The sequence below is a fragment of the Sebastes umbrosus genome, chromosome 16 (genome assembly GCF_015220745.1).
Source record: "Sebastes umbrosus isolate fSebUmb1 chromosome 16, fSebUmb1.pri, whole genome shotgun sequence".
In the NCBI taxonomy this organism is placed as follows: Eukaryota; Metazoa; Chordata; class Actinopteri; order Perciformes; family Sebastidae; genus Sebastes; species Sebastes umbrosus.
Window position 1 is genome coordinate 21157943 of NC_051284.1, and position 21952 is coordinate 21179894.

Sequence of the window (21952 nt, forward strand, 5' to 3'; positions counted from 1 at the left end):
GCTAACAGGTTGAGCCTGCCACTCCTCTGCTGTTCAAGTAGAGGTCAACAGCGGGATCACGGTCCTCTCTGGAGCTCTAACAATGCACTAAAGCCATAAGCTGTCTGTCCAGCCGAACAGAAATGTGTGTGCTTTTCACATTCATGGACAGAAATGCACAGTCAGCCAGATATGAGTACTGCTTAAACGTTAGTAAAAACTTAATTTCCAAGCCAGGATTCAGCAGGTGCTTACTGTAATTTTTGGTATTTAATCACAAAGGGAACATTTGAGTTAAACGTGACATTATTCTCTTAATTGTTGTTATTGTCATGCTGTTGAGCAGATTTTCCTGGCGCTCTGGTATCAGGCACACTTCATTTTGTTGAATTGTATTTTTTAGGGAATAACACGGCCAATTGCACCCACTGATGTCTGCTTTTGTTTGTCACAATCGCGGTTTAATCAGCGCCGCAGTGTTAGGGATGTTGTTTAATCAAGCGCGTTGCTGAAGCAGCTGTTGAAAGCAGGCCCGCGATAATGAGAAATCAACGTCGCCTGTTGTCGGTGTGACCAGAGGGATTTGCGTTACGAATGCCAAAAACAATTTCACTGCTCTCCTGTCTTTCCCAAAAAAAAAAAATAACTCCACGGTAACCTCGCCCAGCTCCCTGCTGAGACAGCTGTGGGCTGATCTGCATCTGGGAGGAGGAGGAGGATTCAGCTTACTGATTCACATCGTGATGAAACACACACATAACAGTAGCTTTGCTCATTAGTGGTTGTGAAAAGGAAAGTATTTTTCATGTGACAGTTAGTAAGCAGTGACAGTGATGATGATACTTTAACCCTTTGAACTCTGCAATAGAATTGCCTACATTGGTATTTTTGCTTATTCTGATGTCATTTCTTGGAGTATCTGCAATTGCTTCATATCTCTAAAATGTGTACAGCCTAAGATACAAGTCAATAAACTATAATAATTGATAAAAGTATTGAAATTGTGTCAAAAAAAAATACAAAAATCTAATGTTTTTTCATAAAACGTTACTAAATAAACACACAATACTTATTGATCCAAAAGATTTCTAAATGTAGAAACATGAACAAAACATTTCTTATCACTCCACAAGTTATTTGAACTATGCACATTGAGATATGGTCATTTTTATGAGCATATCCAATGCAAAGGCCTTTTGATGGTTCCGTTACATTCGGCACGCAACATAATGCGTCATTACAAGCGTACGACGTGATAAGGTGAAAGACAGTACACATAGTTTTCTGTCGCAAAAAGACTAAATGCTTGAGGGTTTTTATTTTAGATCGATTTAAACAGGATCATGCAAACATTGTTCTCCCGCGGGAAGTCCGTTTGTAAAAGGGTAATGGTGCGTGTGTGTGTTTAAGTTCCTGTGCACAGCCTTATGAAGGTGGTACTCTTATAACTGTTTGGTCTATAAAATTAAAAACAAATTGTGACAAAGTCCTGTCACGAGGTCCGCTTTAGTAGTTGTTCTGGAGCTTTCTGTCATATCAAGAATTGTTGTTGAGTAGTTTTCTGTTTATTAGCATTTTTTACAATTTAATCTTTCTGCTTGTTTTTCACAGGATCTGAAAAAGCCTTTTGACAAAGCCTGGAAGGACTACGAAACAAAAGTGTAAGAAACCAAATATGTATTCTAATATTCATGAATAGAACCAGTTTGTTAGTTAATTGGTTAAAACTGTTCAACATACTGACCCAGTTATTAACACCTCATGATTACACAGTCATCATTAGTTTGAATTTATCACTTCAGCAGTTCGAATTCATCTTAACTTGCCGATTTAAAGCCACACATGTCAGTTAGTATGTTAAAATGAAATGTGCAGTATGTGTCTTGTGTCTTGTCTCTGTCTCGACTAACCGCTCTCCCCCTCTAACCTCCCCCTCTGTGATTATCTGTCAACACATCCTTGATAAAGTGAATAACCAGCCCTCACCATCACCTCTCCACCTCCACACTGAGACACCATTCCCACTGTCAAAACCACTGTGATTGTGCATGCAAAAGAACACGTGACTTTTTTTTTTATAGCACTTTCATATATTTTACAAGCTGCAAAGGACATTCTTTACTGAAAGGGTAATACATCTTCTCTCCGAACCGCTTCGATCAGACAGTACGGGCTTTGTACTGACATCGAGAGCTCAGCCGGATGCTATGTGACTGTCCCTGACCGCCCCAACTTATTCTTATGATTTGACTCTATTGATGGAGAACAGAGGCCGTCAATAGAGCCCAGTTTTCTGCCTGATTGGAAACACACCCTGACGTTTCTTGCCGCTCTTCTTTATCAATGATCCTCTGGTCTTTTTCTGATCTCTCTGCTTGTCTGCTGTTTTTATATTCACAGACACAAAGAGATAAATTGTTTGGTCTCAACACAGCATTGATTTCCCTAATTTTGGTTTGCAAGCTCTTAGTATCCGACACCTGAGTTTGAATTCTGTTTTTCAGCCTCCAGGTTGGGAGTTGTCTCACTTTGAATGCTGTTAATTCAGGAAGTAATTACTAAAAATCAGGCAAATCTTTCCTAAATTTGAACACAGAATGGATCTCGAGAGAGTGCACCTCTAGGCCTTTATTTCCTAATTGGGGAATCACTTCCTGAACTGACGGGACTGAAAGTGACTGGATTCTCAGTTGAACAACTGTCAGTTTGGCTGGCGGCCAAAAAGCCTGGCGAACATGTGTCTCTCTATTAGTCGCAAGCCCTGATGATGCTGTAACGCTGTCAGGGCTGAAGATTCATGTGCTGACAAAGGCCAGCAGTGTACTCTTAATGACATGAAATCTGGCTCATTCACACTGGCGAAATGGCAAATTTACAACCAAAATTAAAGGCTGGCGGAACTTAACTCTACTGATTGTCTCCAGTTTTACAACCATGTCTAAGAATATTTATTTGGTAAAAACAAAACTGATTTATTTTTTTGGGAATAGCATAAAGAGAAACAGAAACTGACGATTGTCTCGTCCGACCGCGACTCACAGTGGATGGCATTAAATAAAGAAAACTCAAGTGAAAGTTAGGATTTGTTTATTGCACCATATCACACAGCCTTTGTGCACGTGCCAAATGACACATGACACCAGATATTGTGCAACAGCAATGCTTTTTTTGCTTCCTTAAAGTGGTGCAACATCATGAATCATGATATAATCGGAGCAGTTGAGAAGGAATACTAAAGGAATAGTTTGACATTTTGGAAAATACACTTATTTGCTTTCTGGCTAAATTTAGATGAGAATATACCCACTGAGCATTACATGTCTTTTTCAGCATCGCCTCCATACTTTAGTTCTGATATAGATGATAGGATTTATTGGCTACATATAACCCAGTTTTAGACCATATTTTAAAAACATCATTACATATTCTAAAAGCATAAAAACCTGTAAATATTAAGCACTGCACACCCCCGCGTTTACAATATAACTGTTTATTTTTTGTCATATACACAGATTCACAGATTGAAACAACGTCTAGGCTAAGACTAGACGTCTACTAAACTTTCACTTTTCAACCTTGAATAACCTTAATCTAAACTAAACGTCTACAGACAAATTTATCAAAACAATCTATTAAATCAATCAACGTCAAATAGCTCAGTGGGTAGGTACCAATCGTATTTTTTTTGTAAATATGAAGCTACAGCCAGGAGGTGCTTAGCTTATCATAAAGACTGAAATAATCTAGAGAAACAGCTAGCCTGGCTCTGTCAAAAGTTAACAAAATCCACCTGCAGGCACAGCTAAAGCTCACTTATTAACATTCTATATCTTGTTTATTTCATTCATACAAAAACCAAAGTGTAAAGACGACAAGTTGTGGTTCTCATCTAACTCTCGGCAAGAAAGCAAATATGTGTATTTCCCGAAAAATGTCAAAGTATTCCTTTAAGACTTGTTAATAGTCTTATATTATAACAGCATGTTGTAAAAGATGCATCACCTTTAATCTTTAAAGTTAAGTTGTGGAATGACCTTTTTGTACGTATTTGTTTTCGTCGTATATTATACCGAGCCTATAGCTGCAGGTCAAACAGGTAACACAGTTGAACATGAGGGAGTGAAGTCTGTCTTGATGCACATGAACCAGGCTGAACAGCTCTCCAACGGCTTGCGGACACCGACACCCTCGAGAGGGAACAAACTGCTGCATCCTTTTTGTAGGAAATATGCTGTTAGAAAAGTACAGCATATGGAAAAGAATGCCCTGTTGCATGGCCTGGTTCCTCCCCTTCGCTCTCTCTCTGTGTGTGTGTGTGTGTGTGTGTGTGTGTGTGTTTTCCTGATTGCCTGTTAGAGATACTGTATGCAGAGTTTATGGTCTTTGTGAAAAATCAGCCCCGACACTGACTGTCAGGTAACCTTGAGCTACTAATCTCATTTGCTCGTGCCCTCCCTTTTAAAACCCTAAACCCACACCTGACCGTAACCATCTCTACATGATAATACCCACACATAATAACCCAATTATGTATGAAAATAATTACAACAGCAACTCAGTGAATGAAGACTGCTGAGTAAAGTAATTTCCACTGGCTGACATCTGCTTTCTCTTTTTTTTCTGCTTTGTGTACTGGTTCCAATTACCATCATCAGTGAGAAACAACAACAGACGAGTGTTTTCTGGACACCCTCCAACAGCTCTGATGAGCTTAGTGCAGTTTAACCCTCTCTTGACAATTCTCATATAAGAAGTTCACACAACACTGATCTTTTCCTCCCCAACTATTTCAGTGGAATCAGTGCAGCATCAGTGCAATTAGCCAGATGTACAAATTTAGTGTGTTTATTTCAGTAAACTGTACATCTGGAAATGCAGTACTATAAAATAGGTGTTTGCTCTGCATCCTAATGGCTTCTTTAGTTCTGTTGTCTGGAAGAGAAACCAACAGAAAAACAACGTGTCCCCATTGAGGTTACCTCGCCCAACAACAGAACTTAAAAGAACGTATCGCACACCTTAATTTTTGATGCCCATCCTACTTCTATCTATTAAAATCTGATCACCCTTAAAAAATCATTACAAATCCTCAAACAAAATCCTCAATTTGAAGTAGGGGATTCAGTGTATTAAATTAGTTAGTCTCGTTTTTATTAAATTAACTTTCTTTAATGAATATAACTCCTCAGTTTCGTCAACCTAAATAAAGTGATGATGTCTTGACAGATTCGCCAAGTGAATGCAGATACATAAAATGAGATTTGTTTGTAACAACTTAACTATTGGAGCCAAAATAGATTTTGTGGTTAAATAAATTTAATTTATGGTGTTGTTAGATTGCTGCTAGACCGCCTCGTCAGTATAGATGCAGGCCTATCTTTGTGTGCGACACACTGGGAGAGTAAATGGGTTTTTGACTGCAGTGAAAATGTTGTTTTTGAAAGGCTAAATGCCAACAACAACAACAACAACGCCAATGGATTGAAGTGGAATATGTTGTTAGATAAAACATGTTGTGAATTTTGGAAATGATTAAATCTATCTTTTTTCAATACATTTTTACTTTTGGACTTTACAACGCTCTGGAGTTATTGGAAATGTTTGGATCACACAAGTCAAAAACAATCAGACTCAGTCGGAATCTAATGCTACAAATAGTATAATACTGATAATCTTTGTCTGCAACTGTGCACAAATACCGGCTTAAACAGAATGAGGCCCACTAAGTAGCAAAACAATATATCTTCTTAAATAGTTTTATATACAGAGTTTTGTATACATTATCCAGTAAGTGTGTTATTCTGATTTTAGTTATACATGTGCAGATCTAATTTTGATAACCTCAGATCAGACAAATCCTGCCGCCTCCCTAAAGGGAGCCCGGACCCCATGTTGGGAACAACTAGCTTAGATGAACCTACACAGACACACTGACGTTACTGTTACACTATAAACCCTCCAAATCCCAGTCATTTCTAACCGTATAGCTAAACTAACCATCTCTAACCCATTATCATTTAACTTGTACAAACCATAGACTTCTCAGGCAGCCAGCTCCCCCCAACAATGCCACCTCTTCATCTGCCAGACAGCATAAGGGCTGATTTTTTTTACAATACCAAACTGTTTTTCCTCCCCCACGTTGTCTTGGATGTTCTGTGTTCTCTTTGACCCCTGTGATGTCACTTCCTACCAGCACCAAGATAGAGAAGGAGAAGAAGGAGCACGCGAGGCAGCACGGGATGATCAGGACGGAAATCAGTGGGGCGGAAATCGCTGAGGAGATGGAGAAAGAGAGGAGGTTTTTCCAGCTGCAGATGTGCGAGGTTAGTCCGACTAAATGACTGGCAGTCAGGCCTGACTGATTGACACACTTTTAGTGCGTCTAGAGGTTTGGAAAAATAACCTTTTTTACTGACAAGCTCCTGCAAAGGTCTGTCAAACTTAAAAGGTAAAGGTGGTATTTCAGAATGGGTGGATAGCCTTTTGGAATTACATTTTTGTGCAGTCTGTACCTCTTTGATGTTTTACTTTAATGAAGCTTTACTTGAAAGATGAAGACTTTTACTTTGAAGCGTCTGGATATGAGATGAAAGGGATGTATGTGTTTGAGATGGAGTTGCCTTTTTTCCCTCTGACTGAACCTGGCTTCACCCTGTCTGACTAAATCTGTATTCAATGCGTTTACAGTATCTCCTCAAAGTCAATGAGATCAAAATCAAGAAGGGGGTGGACCTGCTGCAGAACCTCATCAAGTACTTCCACGCACAGTGCAAGTAAGTAATTCTCTAGGGAAATGTGTTCAGGGCTGCTTATGTAGTGCAGTTCTGTGTTGCTAATGTGTTGGCGCTGTGTTAAAATTCATCTGCTTCCTGTTCAGTTTCTTTCAGGACGGTCTGAAAGCTGTGGACAACCTGAAACCTTCCATAGAAAAACTGGCCACAGATCTGCACACGGTGAGAAAACCAGCTGCTCTGGCATCTTCTCTCCTTCACCTGACTGTGACATTTTTATATCATATAAACATCACCATGTGTTTCTTCTCTGTTCTCTCTCTCCTGTTTTCTTGATCTTTTCCCTACGACAGATAAAGCAGGTGCAGGACGAGGAGAGGAAACAGCTGACTCAGTTACGAGACGTTCTCAAGACGGCGCTGCAGGTGGAGCAGAAAGAGGTAACAACACACATGAACAAACACTGAAGCACTGAAGGTCGTCTATGACCGTTCAATGTCAAAGAACATGTCAGGCAAATATCACATTTGAATCTTCTTAATTCTTATATATCAGCTCTAAAATCATATTTTATTTCATAACATGAAACACAGCTCTTTAACCTTTAGCTTCATACTTTTCATACTGGGAGCATGCACATACACATGCACACACACTAATGTAATGCATTGCTATTATCCATTTTCTCCACCACCTGAATAAGTGGACGTGATTTTTAACTGACCCCAGCCCTGTGCTTAGCGACCATTAAATTTGGTCTCACCTAAAGATTGTTTCCTTCTTTCCTTCGCTGCCTTTGTCGTTTGTGAAACAAGTCCAGGAGAGTAAGTGGATTTCTTGGAGAAAAAAAAAGAAAATTATGGTTGTTTGCATCCTGTTTTCATTGTGGTGTTGCTACTTCAGTTGTGGTGCTAGATTAATCATTTTTTTATATTCTTTTACAGCAGCATATGTTTTTGTTCAAATATGTCATAACCATGTTTTGATGTTTCGGTTCATTTTTGTTGTGCTTTTTTATTTTTAAATGTCTTTTCAATGAGAGGATCTGCATTCCTGCTCCTCCAAGATTATCCTGTTGGCTGTGTGTGTGTGTCTGCCGATAACAGCACACACCAATAAAGTCATTAAAGCCTCGTCGGCGCCTGCCTTCAGAAGTCGTCCCCCTCTGTTTCCCGTAGTGTTTCCAGACAGGAAATGACATCACTCATACAAAAATGTGGCCTTTGTTTGGTCCTTTCATTGCAGTTATGTGTCGTTACACTGCAGTCAAGCCTGAAAATCCAAAAGAAAAATCAAGTTAAATTGAATCTAGTTGAGGTCTAATGTCTTAAAAAACTGCATCGAATTTCTAATGTGATTCGTCTTTTGATCCTTTCAGAATTGCTTATGAGACTAAAACGGCAGCTTTTTGCAACCTGCTGTTGCAGATTCAGAGGTGTAAAAGCTCCTCTCATTTTCTTATCCCCATGTGTACAAAACCATTCAGGCTCACAGTAGCAATCTTCTATTGTTGTTCGTACTTGCTTCCATATTCTCAGAGGAGCAGGAGACTCAGAAGTAGAGCGTAAATCTGAGCCATTTAACGCTTCAGTGGCTCCGACTCGACTGCAATTTGAATTTGCAAATCCTACGTGCAGCACCTGCTTTTTTATTCATTTATTTATTTATTTTTATTTGTATAAAAGCTCTGATTTCTTGTCTCTATTTGTTTGTGTGTGTTTTCTCAGGAGTCACAGGTGCGGCAGAGCACCACCTACAGCCTGCACCAGCCACAGGGTAACAAGGAGCACGGCACGGAGCGCAGCGGGTATCTTTACAAGAAGAGTGACGGGTGAGTTTCTGAAATACCTTTAACTTTAACATCAGTTGTGTTAGTGTAAATCACCAGCTTCATCAAGATACAATATTATATAGATTCTTTGGAAAACATGCTGATATCACAAAGTCTGCCACGATACGATTTCGATTCAACTCAATTCAGGGGCCTGCGATCGATATGAGACGATATTATTTTTCATATATATTTAACACAATCAGTTACATTTATATCAACTCACAAAAAGCAACTAAATTATGATTTGACAATGACTTTTTTTTTACTGGGCTCTTCCAAAAATGTAATTCAATAAAAATTTGAATAAAAGAATAATAATAGTTCACTATAAAGTGCCACATTTCTCATGTTTAATTGCAAATGTTTAGGGACGTATCTTAAAGATGACGATATGTATCTGTCTGCTGGATTATTTGCACAATATTATCATATTTGTATTATTAACATGATGTCAATATTTCATTTAAAAAATATCACGTTATCGTCAATGCCGGTTTATCATGACACCCCTAATATAGAAAAGATAGAAAGCAGCAGATCCTCTCGTTGGAGAAGCTGATGTTTTGGGCTTTATCATGAAAACACTGCTCAGCTTGTGTCATAACTTATGCATGTGCTCTGTATTATAACATGTGATCATATTAAATATTTTATCATGCGTGTCTGCTCTTTGAGTTCAGAGTTCACGGTGTTTGTGACTTACTAACCGCTGTCTCCGGTGTGTCACAGGTTGAGGAAAGTGTGGCAGAAGAGAAAATGCACGGCGAAGAACGGATACCTCACCATCTCACACGGCACCGTAAGTAAACAATAACACGCAAGAGAGGATCTATGTGTATGTTCAGACTTCCATGCTTCATTTAGTCACACACATTACAACAGTGTCCTTCTCCCCCGCCGGTCATTATCTTCTCCTATTAACCATGAATATATTAACAGAAAGCAGCAGACCGAGTTCACAAGTTAACATTCTTCTCACGTCGCCGCCTCAGCGGAGCCTCTTTTAACTTGAACTCTGTTTGTTCCCATATAAAGATTTAGCTCTGGCCGGGTCAGCTCCCTCTCACTGACGCAGCTCATCTCACACGTAGCCGCTTATCAGATGTTTTATTTGGCTGCAGCAGCAGTCAGATATGGTTAAACACAACACTCTGGCTCATTTCTATTGTTGTCATTACCCTCCCTCCCTCTCTGCTCTCCATCTCTCTCTCTCTCTCTCTCTCTGGCAGGCGAACCGGCCGCCGGCTAAACTCAACCTGCTCACCTGCCAGGTGAAACACAACCCTGAAGAGAAGAGAAGCTTCGACCTCATATCCCGTAAGTTCTTCTCATTTCATACGTCGCCTTCCTTACCTTTTTTCTTTGTCTTCTGTGCTTTCTGTAATCTCTATACATTGCACTCAAATGCCTCATTTTAATTAGCTGCATTCATCCACACAGCAGCCGGCAAAGATTTGTTGTGCAGCACTGTGCATTTCAAATGTTTTTTCTATTTCTAGCAAGCAGCAGCAAGCCAGAGATAAGCTGATTCTTAAAAATATATATTAACACATCCGGCACATTGCAATCTAGCATTTAGCCTTAATCCTAGAATGAAATAACAGCGAACAAAGAGCTTATGTCAATTGACAGAAAACAAATTATTTTGCTTTTCAATCTCCAAGAAATTGTGACTGACATTTTTCACTATTGACTTTAATCAAGAAAAATATCTGCAAATGAATGAATTTGTTCTTCCCTACAGAGTCAATTTCTGTCAAATAAATGAAGTTAACCGCACTTGTGAAGCTGTGCACTCTGCAGACTTTTCCACAACGAATCAATAGCCCGTTACAGGCTTTTGCCCTTTCTGTCCGGACTGTGAGATGTAACTAGAAACACTTTTTAAAACGTGTTTTTTGGGGTGTTTTTACCCCTTTTTTCTTTACCCCATAGCTCAAGACCCGTGTCCGCCCATGTGTCAGCCTTTTTCAATAGGCCTTAGTTTTGGACCAATAGGCTTGCACATTGATGGAAAACCACCCTCTCACGCAACGCGTTGGTCATTTTAAACAATTATTACCGTGTAAAATAAAGGCTTTTTTTTTTTTTTTGCACAAACTCTACAATGTGCCTTAAATTATTTTTGAAAGAGATTTGCATTTTGTACTATTTTGAGATTATATCCCACCCATGCAATGAGCCTGTCACAAGATTGAATAAGCACAGTACACCTGAAGGATCCAAAGAGCACCTCCTATGTGATTACCACAAAGAACCAGCATTCATGTTTTTTGGGCACATTAAGCCTTTTTTTATTGCCAAGTTGACAGTAGAGAGATGACAGGAAATGAGGGGAGAGAGAGAGGGAGAAGGGGACATGACATGCAACAATCATTGCGGTTCACGGTCATTTATGATTTGGCCCGTTTTTTAAAAAATTGTGTTGGATACAGTGGTGTAAAAATAGTTCTCTTTGGTTATTAGAGAGTGATTCACATCTGAAGACAGAAATAAGAGCTCAAAGAGTTTTTCGTTGTTGACCTGACAGCAGGATACTTTAATGCCCTCTGCAGGGAGTCACTCAGAGCTTTTCCCTCCCTATCCACCGCTCTCTTATTCATGTCCTCCTCTGTCTTCTGTTGTGTCATCCTTTCTTTCTTGTTTCAGACGACAGAACGTATCACTTTCAAGCCGAGGACGACCAGGACTGTTCGATGTAAGTGCCTGTTCCTTCCTTCCCTTTGTGTGTATGTGTGTGTTCGGTCTTGTGTCTAAGTGCATCCTGTTTACCACCTCGGCCACTTTCCACACGCTTCCTCCCTCACACCCAGTCAGACGCTTGGCCTTGTCTTTACCTCCCACCTCCTGACTATCAACTGCCTTTTACTCCCGGCTTCTCTCCCCTTTTTGAACTCCCTCCTCCTTTTCTTCACATTTCTTTCTGCTCCGGCTGCTCCCATCCCCACCTCTCAACCTACTTCCTCCTCCTCCTCCTCCCTCTACTTCTTCTCCTTCTTCCTCTGTCATTATTCTAATTTTCATTGTCCTGACTCACTTCTCCTGTACGTCTCCCCTCCTGTCCTCCCTCCTCTCCTCCAGCTGGATCTCGGTGCTACAGAACAGTAAGGAGGAGGCGTTGAATCAGGCCTTCAAAGGGGACCAGCATGTCGGCGAGAACAACATCGTGCAGGAGCTGACCAAGGCGATCCTGATAGAGGTCAAGAGGATGACGGGAAATGACGTGTGCTGTGACTGCGGAGCGCCCAGTGAGTGGCAAAAACATCGGCCTCACAAATGATCAACAGAACAGAATCAAATCACATTTTATGATCTCTACATGAATGTTGATGACGACAAAAAGGACCAGTGGTTTTGCATATTTTAAGCTTCTTAACTACAAATTAAGTTTACTTTATATTATTGCCGACCATTTTTCCAGAGCATAACATAAGTTTAAGACTGATTTTCTATCTTCCAGGCAATATTTAGTTAACACTTTAATTCACAGTTTGAAAATCAACTTGCACAGACACGATTTTATTTTACCATTTTATTATTGTTTATATTTTATTGTTTTGTTCCTGTTACGTGCAGAGACTGTTAAGGAAAACTCAGTGAACCCCAGATATCCCACATTTCAGAGTTCCTGAGTAGTAACCTTTTCAGTGCAAGGAAATAACCCAATTCACATTCTTTTCTCATGACAACCATTTATACTTATTTATTTTTCCAAGGCCAACTCAGTTGAATGTTAGGAATTGCGATCTCTTGATTTCTTGACAAAATCCGCTCCCGTATCCCGAGAGAAATACCTGCTGGAACCCAGGAATGTTAAACACGTGTGCACCTGTGTGTTCACATACTAAAGATGATGTACTTCTCCCAAACCTCATTAACACTATTGTATAACTGTTGTAGCTATATTGAAGCGTATTGCTGCCACACCAGGAAAGAAAAATGGATCAGTATCACGTTATCACGTGAAAGGTTTGTGGCAGCAATACGCTGCCGTACACCTTAAGATGCAGTAATTATGATAACACTGCTGCCACAATTATCTGAGGTTTTTGCAGAGATGTCAGTAGTGATCTTTTTGTTGCCCCCACCGGTTTGTGAGAAGGATTCTGTCCTTTGAGTTAATTGAATATCTGATGCCATCACACAGTAGCTGGAATGATATGCGCATCCCAAATTGAGAGGGGTGCTGTGCACATTTTCCACACTCTGTACAGCAGCAGTAACTTCTCTTATCTATCAGTAATTATCCACGTTTCTGTGGTTAAAATCTAATTTAATTTGTGGCAAGAAATCACAGGATTCCCGGGTGATATATTCCCCCGGAAGTATTGACTTTAACATTATGGGAAATCCTTTAACTTTAGTCTTTTACTTTACTCCTTTACTTTGTGAGAGAATACAGCCAACACTATGTACACTGCAAGTGGATTATTTGAAGCATGTTTCCAGACTCTGACATAAAAGACCAGGAATGATTTGCTGCCTGGAAGGTACATGTAGGAAATCAGACAAAAATGTGTGGTATGCTTTAGGGAAAGTGTCAGCAGTGATGCATATGTAAAGTTATGAGCTAATGGTCTGGTCTGGTCTGGTCTTGGTATGATAAGCTGGAGGACTGGATCCTCTGTATTTGTGGAGATATTCCATCACAACTTTGAAATCAGTTTTTCCTCAAATACATGAAGTCCCCCCCCAATAATTTTTCTCAAATCCCATGAAATTCCTTCCTCCTGTCATTTTAAATGTATAGAATACGCATATATAGTATATCCACCCTTACAGCGAGTATCTAGGCCAGACTCGGCTACAGTTCGGCGTGGTCACTTTCCTCTGACATTGTGTGCTGCGAGATAGTAAAAAGCCCTTCAGGCAGCTATTAAATTTCCAGAGCCGACAGCTTTCCACAAGGACACATCAAAGTTGGCTCACGTGCTGCAAAAATGACTTCAGCTTTAGTGGCTTTTGCCCAAGGACAGTCAAATTCATCCTCTTTTCCCCTCGCGTGTCGTTTACCTCCTTTTTCCTTTTTGTCTTTCTCAGACCCGACGTGGCTGTCCACCAACCTCGGCATCCTCACCTGCATTGAATGCTCGGGGATCCACAGGGAGCTTGGAGTCCACTACTCCAGGATCCAGTCCCTCACTCTGGACGTACTCAGCACCTCAGAGCTCTTGGTAAATCACCGTTGGCGTCCGACTTCTCGCTGAATCACCTCACCTTTGTCGCAGTTAGTCATTCCATTGTATTGATTTTTTCCGGACGAATCTCTGTGGAGATTTTTAGGAAGAGGAGGAGAGGACGGGTGGGAGTAGATAGAGCGAGGAGGAATAGGAGATGAGGACAAGAAGGGTCAGTAAGTCGAGACAGGAAGGAAGGAGAGTAGCATCACCCCAGGCCTCGATCTCCTCTCTCCTCCAGGTCGTCTGGAAGTCTCCACACTCAGAATAGCTGAGATTTTTTATGGCTTTTCTAATCACTGTTTGGTGTAGAGATTTACCGCCTGTGGGACGGTCGGGATTAAATGCCTCCAGTTGTGATTGCTTTCCTTGGTGTTAAGACGCCAGTTGTGTTAGCCACAATCAGACGGGCGTTGTGCAGTTTATAACGCTCAAAACACACACACACACACACACACACAGTACTGCAACCTGAGGCGGGAGTTCAACAGGCAAAGATGGCGACTTTTAAATTAATGCCTGTGGTGCAGAAAATGTCTAGTGTAACTAGTGTGTTAATATGTGTGTGTTTATGTCCGTGTGTGTGCTCCACAGCTGGCCAAGAATGTGGGGAATGCAGGATTTAATGAAATCATGGAGGCTTGTTTAAGTGCTGAAAATGTGGTGAAACCCAACCCAGCCAGTGACATGTAAGTCACCCACCGCCTCCTCTCTCCATCCCCTCCTCTCTCCATCCCCTCCTCTCCTCATCCCCTCCTCTCTCTCCCCTATACCTCTCTCCCTGGACTCTCGCTCTCTCTCTTCTCACTTGTATCTCATTACACTCTGTCACAGCCAACTGACTGACACCATCACTGTGACATATTGGCACATCTTAACCAGCATTGTACTGATCAGGTTTTCTGAACGTGATTGATTACCTATTCAGTTTGACAAATCAAACACACTGATCTGGCATGATTTATGACATGAAATGAGAAGTAAGTACAGATGAACAGAGAAAGTAAATCATAATAAATATAAAAAATAAGAATTAGGGATGCAACTAACGATTATTTTCACAGTTGATTAATGACAAAAACTGTTGTATTTATTTTGCACTCAAGTTCTTGAAATGAGAAAATACTCAATACTTTTCATTTGTCAAGTATTTAATTCACACAAGAGTATAAAAAATAGCCTTTACCATGTGGTTATTTCATATAGACGATTTATTTCTTGAATTACCAGAAATCATGCTATATCATGATAAATATTGTTACTGAGATATGATAACCTATGACCTCTAATGTGATTGACGATTTTGGCCATATCGTCCAGCCTATAGTATAGTGTAGTAATCTAGCGTAGAATAGTATAGTATATGTGACTCCTTTTCCTTGCCAATATGAAATTCTATCAAGCACTGACATCTGAAATGGTAATCAATTGATCACAACAATCTAATTTAGTGTGTTTATTGACTAGTAATGATCAGTGGTTTTAATGCACACACATCCACATAAAGACCATAAATATAATGATACATCTGTAGCTGAGCAGCTTCCTCTTCACATGTTTATCCAGGCAGGCGAGGAAAGACTTCATCACAGCCAAGTACACAGAGAAACGTTTCGCCAGGAAGAAGTGTCCTGACGCGACGTCGCGGCTCCACACGTTGTGTGACGCGGTGAAGGCCCGGGACATCTTCTCCCTCATCCAGGTCTACGCCGAGGGAGTCGACCTCATGGAGCCCATACCGCTGGCCAACGGACATGTCAGTACACTATATATATTCAACCTGTGGGTTGTTTGAAACTGAGTCTGTCCTTCATCGGTGGCTTTAAAACTTTATCCAAGCTGCTTTTCCACCAGGAGTTTGACTTCAAACAATCCGTTGCATCCTTCTTCTCTACTCACATACCCAGGGGAATATGAAAACATGACGTTTTATCTTTTTATTCCAGGAACAAGGGGAGACGGCGCTTCATCTCGCAGTCAGACTCGTGGATAGGACGTCTCTTCACATCGTCGACTTCCTCACTCAGAACAGGTAAACAAAGCCAGAAAACAACAACACATTCGCACTTCACTTCAGTTATTTGTTACTTGCAGAATGCAATATGCTGGAAGGGGCTTTTACTGTCCGTCTGACTGTACAGCAAACATTGAAAATGCCATGAAAAGACACCACTTGTATGATTGGTGTCCCTTAACACTTGTAAAATTAGACCAATTTGCTTATTGGCAGGGATTATCATCCCCTTATTTTTCCTTTTTCTTCATTTTTTTTCTCTTTAGATTGAATATATTGATTATGTATTTTTGTTTTTTTTGTCTTTCTATATTGCTATACTGTATTGTTTCACTCTTATAGAGCTGTGTTTTCTGTTTTTTAAAAATAATGTGTAATATTTTACATATTGCACAACTGCTCTGGCCAGATTTTGTGCTTTGGGCTAGACAGGAGAAACAAAGGATTCATTTTATTCCTCCTAAAATTTTCCTCTCTGTCTGTGTCCCTCGGCAGTTTGAATTTGGATAAGCAGACGGCCAAAGGCAGCACAGCGCTGCACTACTGCTGCCTGACCGACAACAGCGAGTGTCTGAAACTGCTGCTGCGGGGGAAGGCCTCCATAGAGATCGGTAAGGAAGGTAACACGCCAGCGGACAGCACGGCCGTGATGCGTTCACTGTCCGACTCTTTCCTTCTCCTTTTCTATGTCTTTCTTTTTCTCACACCTGGATTCGTTTGCACCATCTATTCCACTACATTTCAGAGAGTAATATTGTACTTTTTACTCCACTATTATATACTATTATTACTATTAAACATATTATTTATATGTTATATTCTTTATTTCGCTATATACTTAAGTAAGATTTTGAATGCAGGACTTTTTTGTAACAGAATATTTATACATTGTTTTAGTATTACTTTTACTTAATACGTTCCAAGTTTATTTAGTAAATGATCTGCATCCTTTTTCCACCACTGTCTCACACAAATGTTTCTCTTGCTGCCTCATCCTCTCTGATTACATTCACACCCGTCGGTCCAAGTCTTTCAGGTTCAGTTCCCAGAGGTTCAGTCTCTGCCAGCACACCATGGCAACTCTTTCTCACAGCACTAATCTTTCTACTCCGCTGTGACATCAACAAAACAAACAGATAATAGACGCAGAGAGGAGGAGGACAGAGAGAAACCAGAGAGTTGTTCAGTGTGGGAAACAGTCTAATTACACATTTCTCATGTCACAGTGAAGTGGGAGGAAAGAAAATGGGCTGTGTGTTTGTACTCATGTGGATACAGTAGTGATTATATGTTTCTGTTGTTTTCCCTTCAGCTAATGAGGCCGGGGAGACGCCGCTGGATATTGCCCGGAGGCTTAAACACCTACAGTGTGAAGAGCTGGTGAGCTTTCTATGTTTAGACTTGGCTAATGCCTGCAAACACATCAGTCTATGAAACCATATTAAGAGATGTCAGTCATTTGTGTTTACATGTGTGTGGATTTGTTTGTGTGTATAGTTGAACCAAGCGCTGGCAGGGAAATTCAACGCCCACGTCCACGTTGAATATGAATGGTGCCTGCAGCATGAAGACATGGATGAAAGTGACGAAGATCTGGATGAGAAGGTGAGAGGCACTTCTGTAAGCAGGAGAAGAGTTTACAAAGGCAAGAAAACAAGAATAATAAATAAAAATGCACATTTAAAAAATTCAGTGGCTCTTAAAGGATGATGAAACCTAAAACAACTACCTGAAGAGCCCTAAAGAAAATATTTTGTTCTCCAAAAATAAGTGGCTCAATTCATTATTATTCCATTTGTACTTAAAATCCATACACTTGACGTATAAACCAGTCAATCCACGTTCTCAGAGTGTTTTTGTGATGATTTCTGGCTGAAAGTATTGAACTTGTAGCACATTTCTTTCAAAACATGCATTGCTTTTGACGACTTTGTTTGTTAAATATTTCAGTTGAATTGGAAATGTTTCAGTTTGCATTCCCTGAGAGGCTCAGTTGAGAGCAAGAAAGAAGAAGAAGAAGTACTTTGTCTTTACTTTTTTTGAAAGTACCTTGAGCATTGATCAATCATTATTTGCAGGGAAGTTGGTTTGTTTATATGTGGTTTGATTTTTGGGCTGCAAGGTTGATTTTTCATGGCTGATTAAACTGTTGATTATTTTCTTGATTAATCGATGAGTTGTTTGGTCTATAAAATGTCAGAAAATTGGGAAAAATGTCGATCAGTGTTTCCCAAAGCCCAAGACGATGTCCTCAAATGTCTTATTTTGTCCACAACTCAAAGATATTTATTCAGTTTACTGTCAAAGAGGAGTAAAGAAACCAGAAAATATTCACATTCAAGAAGCTGGAATCAGAGAGTAAATTCTTAAAAAACTACTCAAACCGATTATCAAAATAATTGCCGATTAATTTAATAGTTGACAACTAATCGATTAATTGTTGCAGCTCTAGTGGTGATAGGCAACATTTTTGAATTTCATGTTGAAATATTGCAGACAAATTGAAGTTGAATGAATAATGATGAAATGGACTTAATCGGCAGGGATTTGAAGATAATTGCTGTAGTTATAATGTGGTAAACAAATTGTTGATTTTTCCTTTTAAAAGACCAAATATCACATTTGAAAGTGGGAAAATTTTAAAAACGTTACATGAAAACAAGTCTAAGAAGAAGAAATGGAAAATGAGAAAAGTCTGTGTAGCTGACGTTGGTACTGTACATAGTAAGAATACAGTGAAGAGATAAAAATCTGATAAACCACATCTGCCCCTCCAGCCCAGCCCTCATCGCAGAGACGAGCGTCCCGTCAGCTGTTACACCCCGAGCAGTAACTCCCACCTCCAGTCCGGTCCGGGCTCCGCGGGCCGCGACGGCAAGGACAAGCAGCGTGGCTACATGCCCAGCATGGTCAACAACGAGACCTATGGCACCATCCTCAACACCAACACAGCTCAGTCTGGCACCTCTCCTGCTCCGCCCCTGCCTCCGAGGAACCTGGGTAAGCTCGGACACAGCGGCATCAGAACTTAAAGAAAATTTAGATGGTAGCATTTGTAGGCAAAATGGTAGTATATCTTGTTGTCATGTTATGTGTATGTTCAAGTTTGTATGGATAAATAGATGAAAAAGATCCAACTGATCACCTTTCTGACCTTACTCTGATCTTACTCTGACCTCTATGCCTGCTTCGGGGAAGAGATAATTATAAAATATGCCCTGGAGGAACAACCTTATTTAGATCTACAGTATCTGTGAGTCTCATTTGGCCCTGTATCATTGGTTTCCAAAGGCTTCATGTTAATTACTATGCAGGTCTTAGTGACCTTTTGACCTGTTTCAACGCCACAGATGTTTCTGGGTAAAGTCACACTGGAGACAGATGGATGAGCAGCTTTTCCAGAAAGTTGTTGACCTCTTCGTTATGTGAAGTTGGTCTCGTACATCCAAATGATGTCAAATCTAAAGGGCAGGATGATTAAGTTTCAGTGTCATGAAAAAGCTTACTTGATGAAAAAAAAAAAAACTGTATCAAAACTTTACAGGCTAACCGACTTATTGTGACACGTCTCCCACAGTCAGCCTTTAATATCATTAGTGGCCGTCTGGAGTGCTGCCAACGGACCGGAGGAGAAACAACCAGCTGCGTTGCCCACCTCACCTCACCTCACCTCACCTCACCGCAGCCCCCTTCATTCTGCACATTCCCTCTCCCCATTAACTGTCGCTCTCAATTACACTCAGATGGAAACGACTTGACTTTTAAAGTGGACGCTGGTTCTGGTGCACTCTCTTTCTCGCTCTCTCTGTGTGTTTCTTTTTTCATCTTAGTAACCCTTCTCTTTCTCTGTCTCAGTCCAGTTATCCGGCCTGGGGGGGATCGGTCAGTCTTCAGCGTCCAGCAGCTGGAAGCCCGGTTCTTTAGACCTGGTTGGCCGACAGAGGTCATCCTCAGACCCCCCCAACATGCACCCTCCTGTCCCCCCCATGAGACTCACTTCAACCGGAGGTATGGACCCCAATAGACCCATTCCTCCTTCTTAAACTAGACCGTTGCAACAGTGAAGGCATATTACTTTAAGGGCGCTTTCACGACCATAGTCTGTTTGGCTAGTTCGAATCAGAATGAAATTATTAGTTTTGGTTCATTTCCTATTTCTTCTTCTGCAGAAGTCCAGGTCAGTCCTCTCCCACTCATGTTAACCTGTCGTTTACTTGTCCAGCTAAACAAATGCCCGTGCAGGCAGCCCGTAATCACTTGCGTTTTGGTTTGCTTCCTGCAATTGGGTCGGATCAGCTCTCACTGCAATCAAATCGCAATAGGATGCAATTGGAAACGGTCCTAGACCAACTCTCGCAAGCGGTCTCAGACCGGTTGTTTTGGTCCGCAGCAGAGTTTGATTACTGTGTTCACAACTGCCAAAACAAACTACACCAGGGTTTGATTAAAACTGACTAAATGTTGGCTTTTGAAGGATTCAAAGTAGTCTGTTTATGTCTGTGTTTACTAAATGTGTTACTGTAAGGAGGCATTTAAATGTTTCATTTTCATATTAAGCTGTCTGTCCCAAATCTTACAATCACCAAGGGGCTTCAAATTCTTTGCAGGTGCTGAGTTTGAGTTTTGTTTATTTGCACAAATTAAAATCAAACAAATGATATAAACATAACAATGAAAATTGTGCAGGAAGAAGGAAAAAAAAAAACATAAAGGCTTATTGATTACATCTGCCTCAATAATATAAAAACAAATTCACAATGTTGAAAATATTGGAAGCAGTTATATACACAGAAAGACAACTCACACACTCACACTCACACTCACTGCCATCTCGTCCCCAATTCTTCCTTGATTCGACATGCACATGATGAACAACAATCTGTCCCTTAACAAAAGTATTTGAATAGATTACTATAATTTTTCCAGTGGAATTTGATTAAAATGTTTTTAATATAATTTTGAAAGCAGTAAATCAATGTGAATATGTTTTGGTATATATTCCAGATGATGTGATTACCATGAACAAATGAAACAAAACTGAGCGGACAAGCAGCTTCAAGAACTAATGATTGTTGTAATTATTGATAAGTCTAATTTAATCAATTAATCTCTTTATTGTGATTAATCATTTAGCATGCAAAAAAACAGTGTGATGTGTTTAAATTGCTTTTTTTTTTAGTTGCCAGTCTAAAAAATCCAAATGTCCAATCAATGATGTGTTCAGTTTGCAAAGATAAGAGAGTAATCATGGTGTGTTACTGTGTGTCCAAGGTCTGGGTCCTCCTGTGGCCAAGATGGAGGCAATGAACATCCAGTCCAAGTCGAGCCAGGGACCACCGGGGTCCAGGGCGGTGCCGCCTAAATCTCCTGCAGGGTGAGAACAAAAGGGGGAAAAAACAATGTTTGCATACGGCTAACAATTTGTTTTAATGTGTCTGCAACTATAAATTGATCATGTTTAAGTCTGCAATCAGTGCTCAGTGGCGTTTTTACAGCTAGATTATAGATTCATATCATTCACCACACGTACATGGGAGCATCGTGCTTTACCCCAGGGTTCTTGCTGTTGAAATGCTTGTCTTGTAACGCGGTGCAAGAGGAATGAGCCGACATGGCTGCTGTTTAGCCGCTTCATTAGCTTCCAGGCTGAGCTCTGCATTGAGCCAGGCGAGCAATAACTCTCCTCCGCAGTCGCCCTTTTGTCTTTTTGTCTCCCGCAGGGCTGATAGTGCTGCAATAAATCTGCAACAGAGAGCTGTTGAGAGGCTTACAAGAGCTGGATGGTTTTCTGTTAGATGTGTGCCTTTTATATAACTTTTACTTTGTTGAAGAAAGTACATTCCTTTTTTTTTTTCTTTTTTTTTTTTACAGCAATGATAAAAGCTTCAACAGACCTCTAAATCGAACGGTATCTATGGAAAGACCAGGTGAGTAAACGGATAAGAGAGATAAAAGATCAATTCTGTTACATCTGTGTATGTCCAGCATACAGAAAACACATTGTTCTATCTGTCAGGTCCTGTTTCTTCTGTGGAAAAACGTTTTGTTGTCGTTGTGATATAATTTCCTCTTCCTGTTCCAGCTAAGGAAGTGCCCCAGAACTCCATAGGTCAGTCTCTGCCTCCAGCCCCCACGCCGAGGAAGGCCTATCCAGTGAGTCCCTCGTTCCTCCTCTCATTATCACCCAGATAAAAGTGCTTATTCATTCATACTG

General features: G+C 40.4%; 1 protein-coding gene across 2 annotated transcripts in view; it reads left to right on the forward strand.

Annotated features, from left to right (window-relative positions):
• Nucleotides 1-21952, forward strand: part of asap2a (ArfGAP with SH3 domain, ankyrin repeat and PH domain 2a) — a 63895-nt gene that overhangs the window by 38374 nt on the left and 3569 nt on the right. Inside the window, exons 5-26 of one of the 2 annotated variants that reach the window (XM_037746683.1) lie at nucleotides 1591-1640; nucleotides 6176-6305; nucleotides 6670-6755; nucleotides 6860-6935; nucleotides 7067-7153; nucleotides 8441-8544; nucleotides 9277-9346; nucleotides 9777-9864; nucleotides 11197-11245; nucleotides 11629-11795; nucleotides 13588-13721; nucleotides 14319-14413; nucleotides 15291-15480; nucleotides 15671-15756; nucleotides 16234-16358; nucleotides 17051-17118; nucleotides 17236-17343; nucleotides 18516-18738; nucleotides 19594-19746; nucleotides 21010-21112; nucleotides 21610-21665; nucleotides 21821-21891. In XM_037746683.1, the coding sequence (XP_037602611.1) occupies nucleotides 1591-1640; nucleotides 6176-6305; nucleotides 6670-6755; nucleotides 6860-6935; nucleotides 7067-7153; nucleotides 8441-8544; nucleotides 9277-9346; nucleotides 9777-9864; nucleotides 11197-11245; nucleotides 11629-11795; nucleotides 13588-13721; nucleotides 14319-14413; nucleotides 15291-15480; nucleotides 15671-15756; nucleotides 16234-16358; nucleotides 17051-17118; nucleotides 17236-17343; nucleotides 18516-18738; nucleotides 19594-19746; nucleotides 21010-21112; nucleotides 21610-21665; nucleotides 21821-21891 (2319 nt within the window). The remainder of the gene's footprint in view (nucleotides 1-1590; nucleotides 1641-6175; nucleotides 6306-6669; nucleotides 6756-6859; nucleotides 6936-7066; nucleotides 7154-8440; nucleotides 8545-9276; nucleotides 9347-9776; nucleotides 9865-11196; nucleotides 11246-11628; nucleotides 11796-13587; nucleotides 13722-14318; nucleotides 14414-15290; nucleotides 15481-15670; nucleotides 15757-16233; nucleotides 16359-17050; nucleotides 17119-17235; nucleotides 17344-18515; nucleotides 18739-19593; nucleotides 19747-21009; nucleotides 21113-21609; nucleotides 21666-21820; nucleotides 21892-21952) is intronic. The other variant, XM_037746684.1, reaches the window with a different exon arrangement.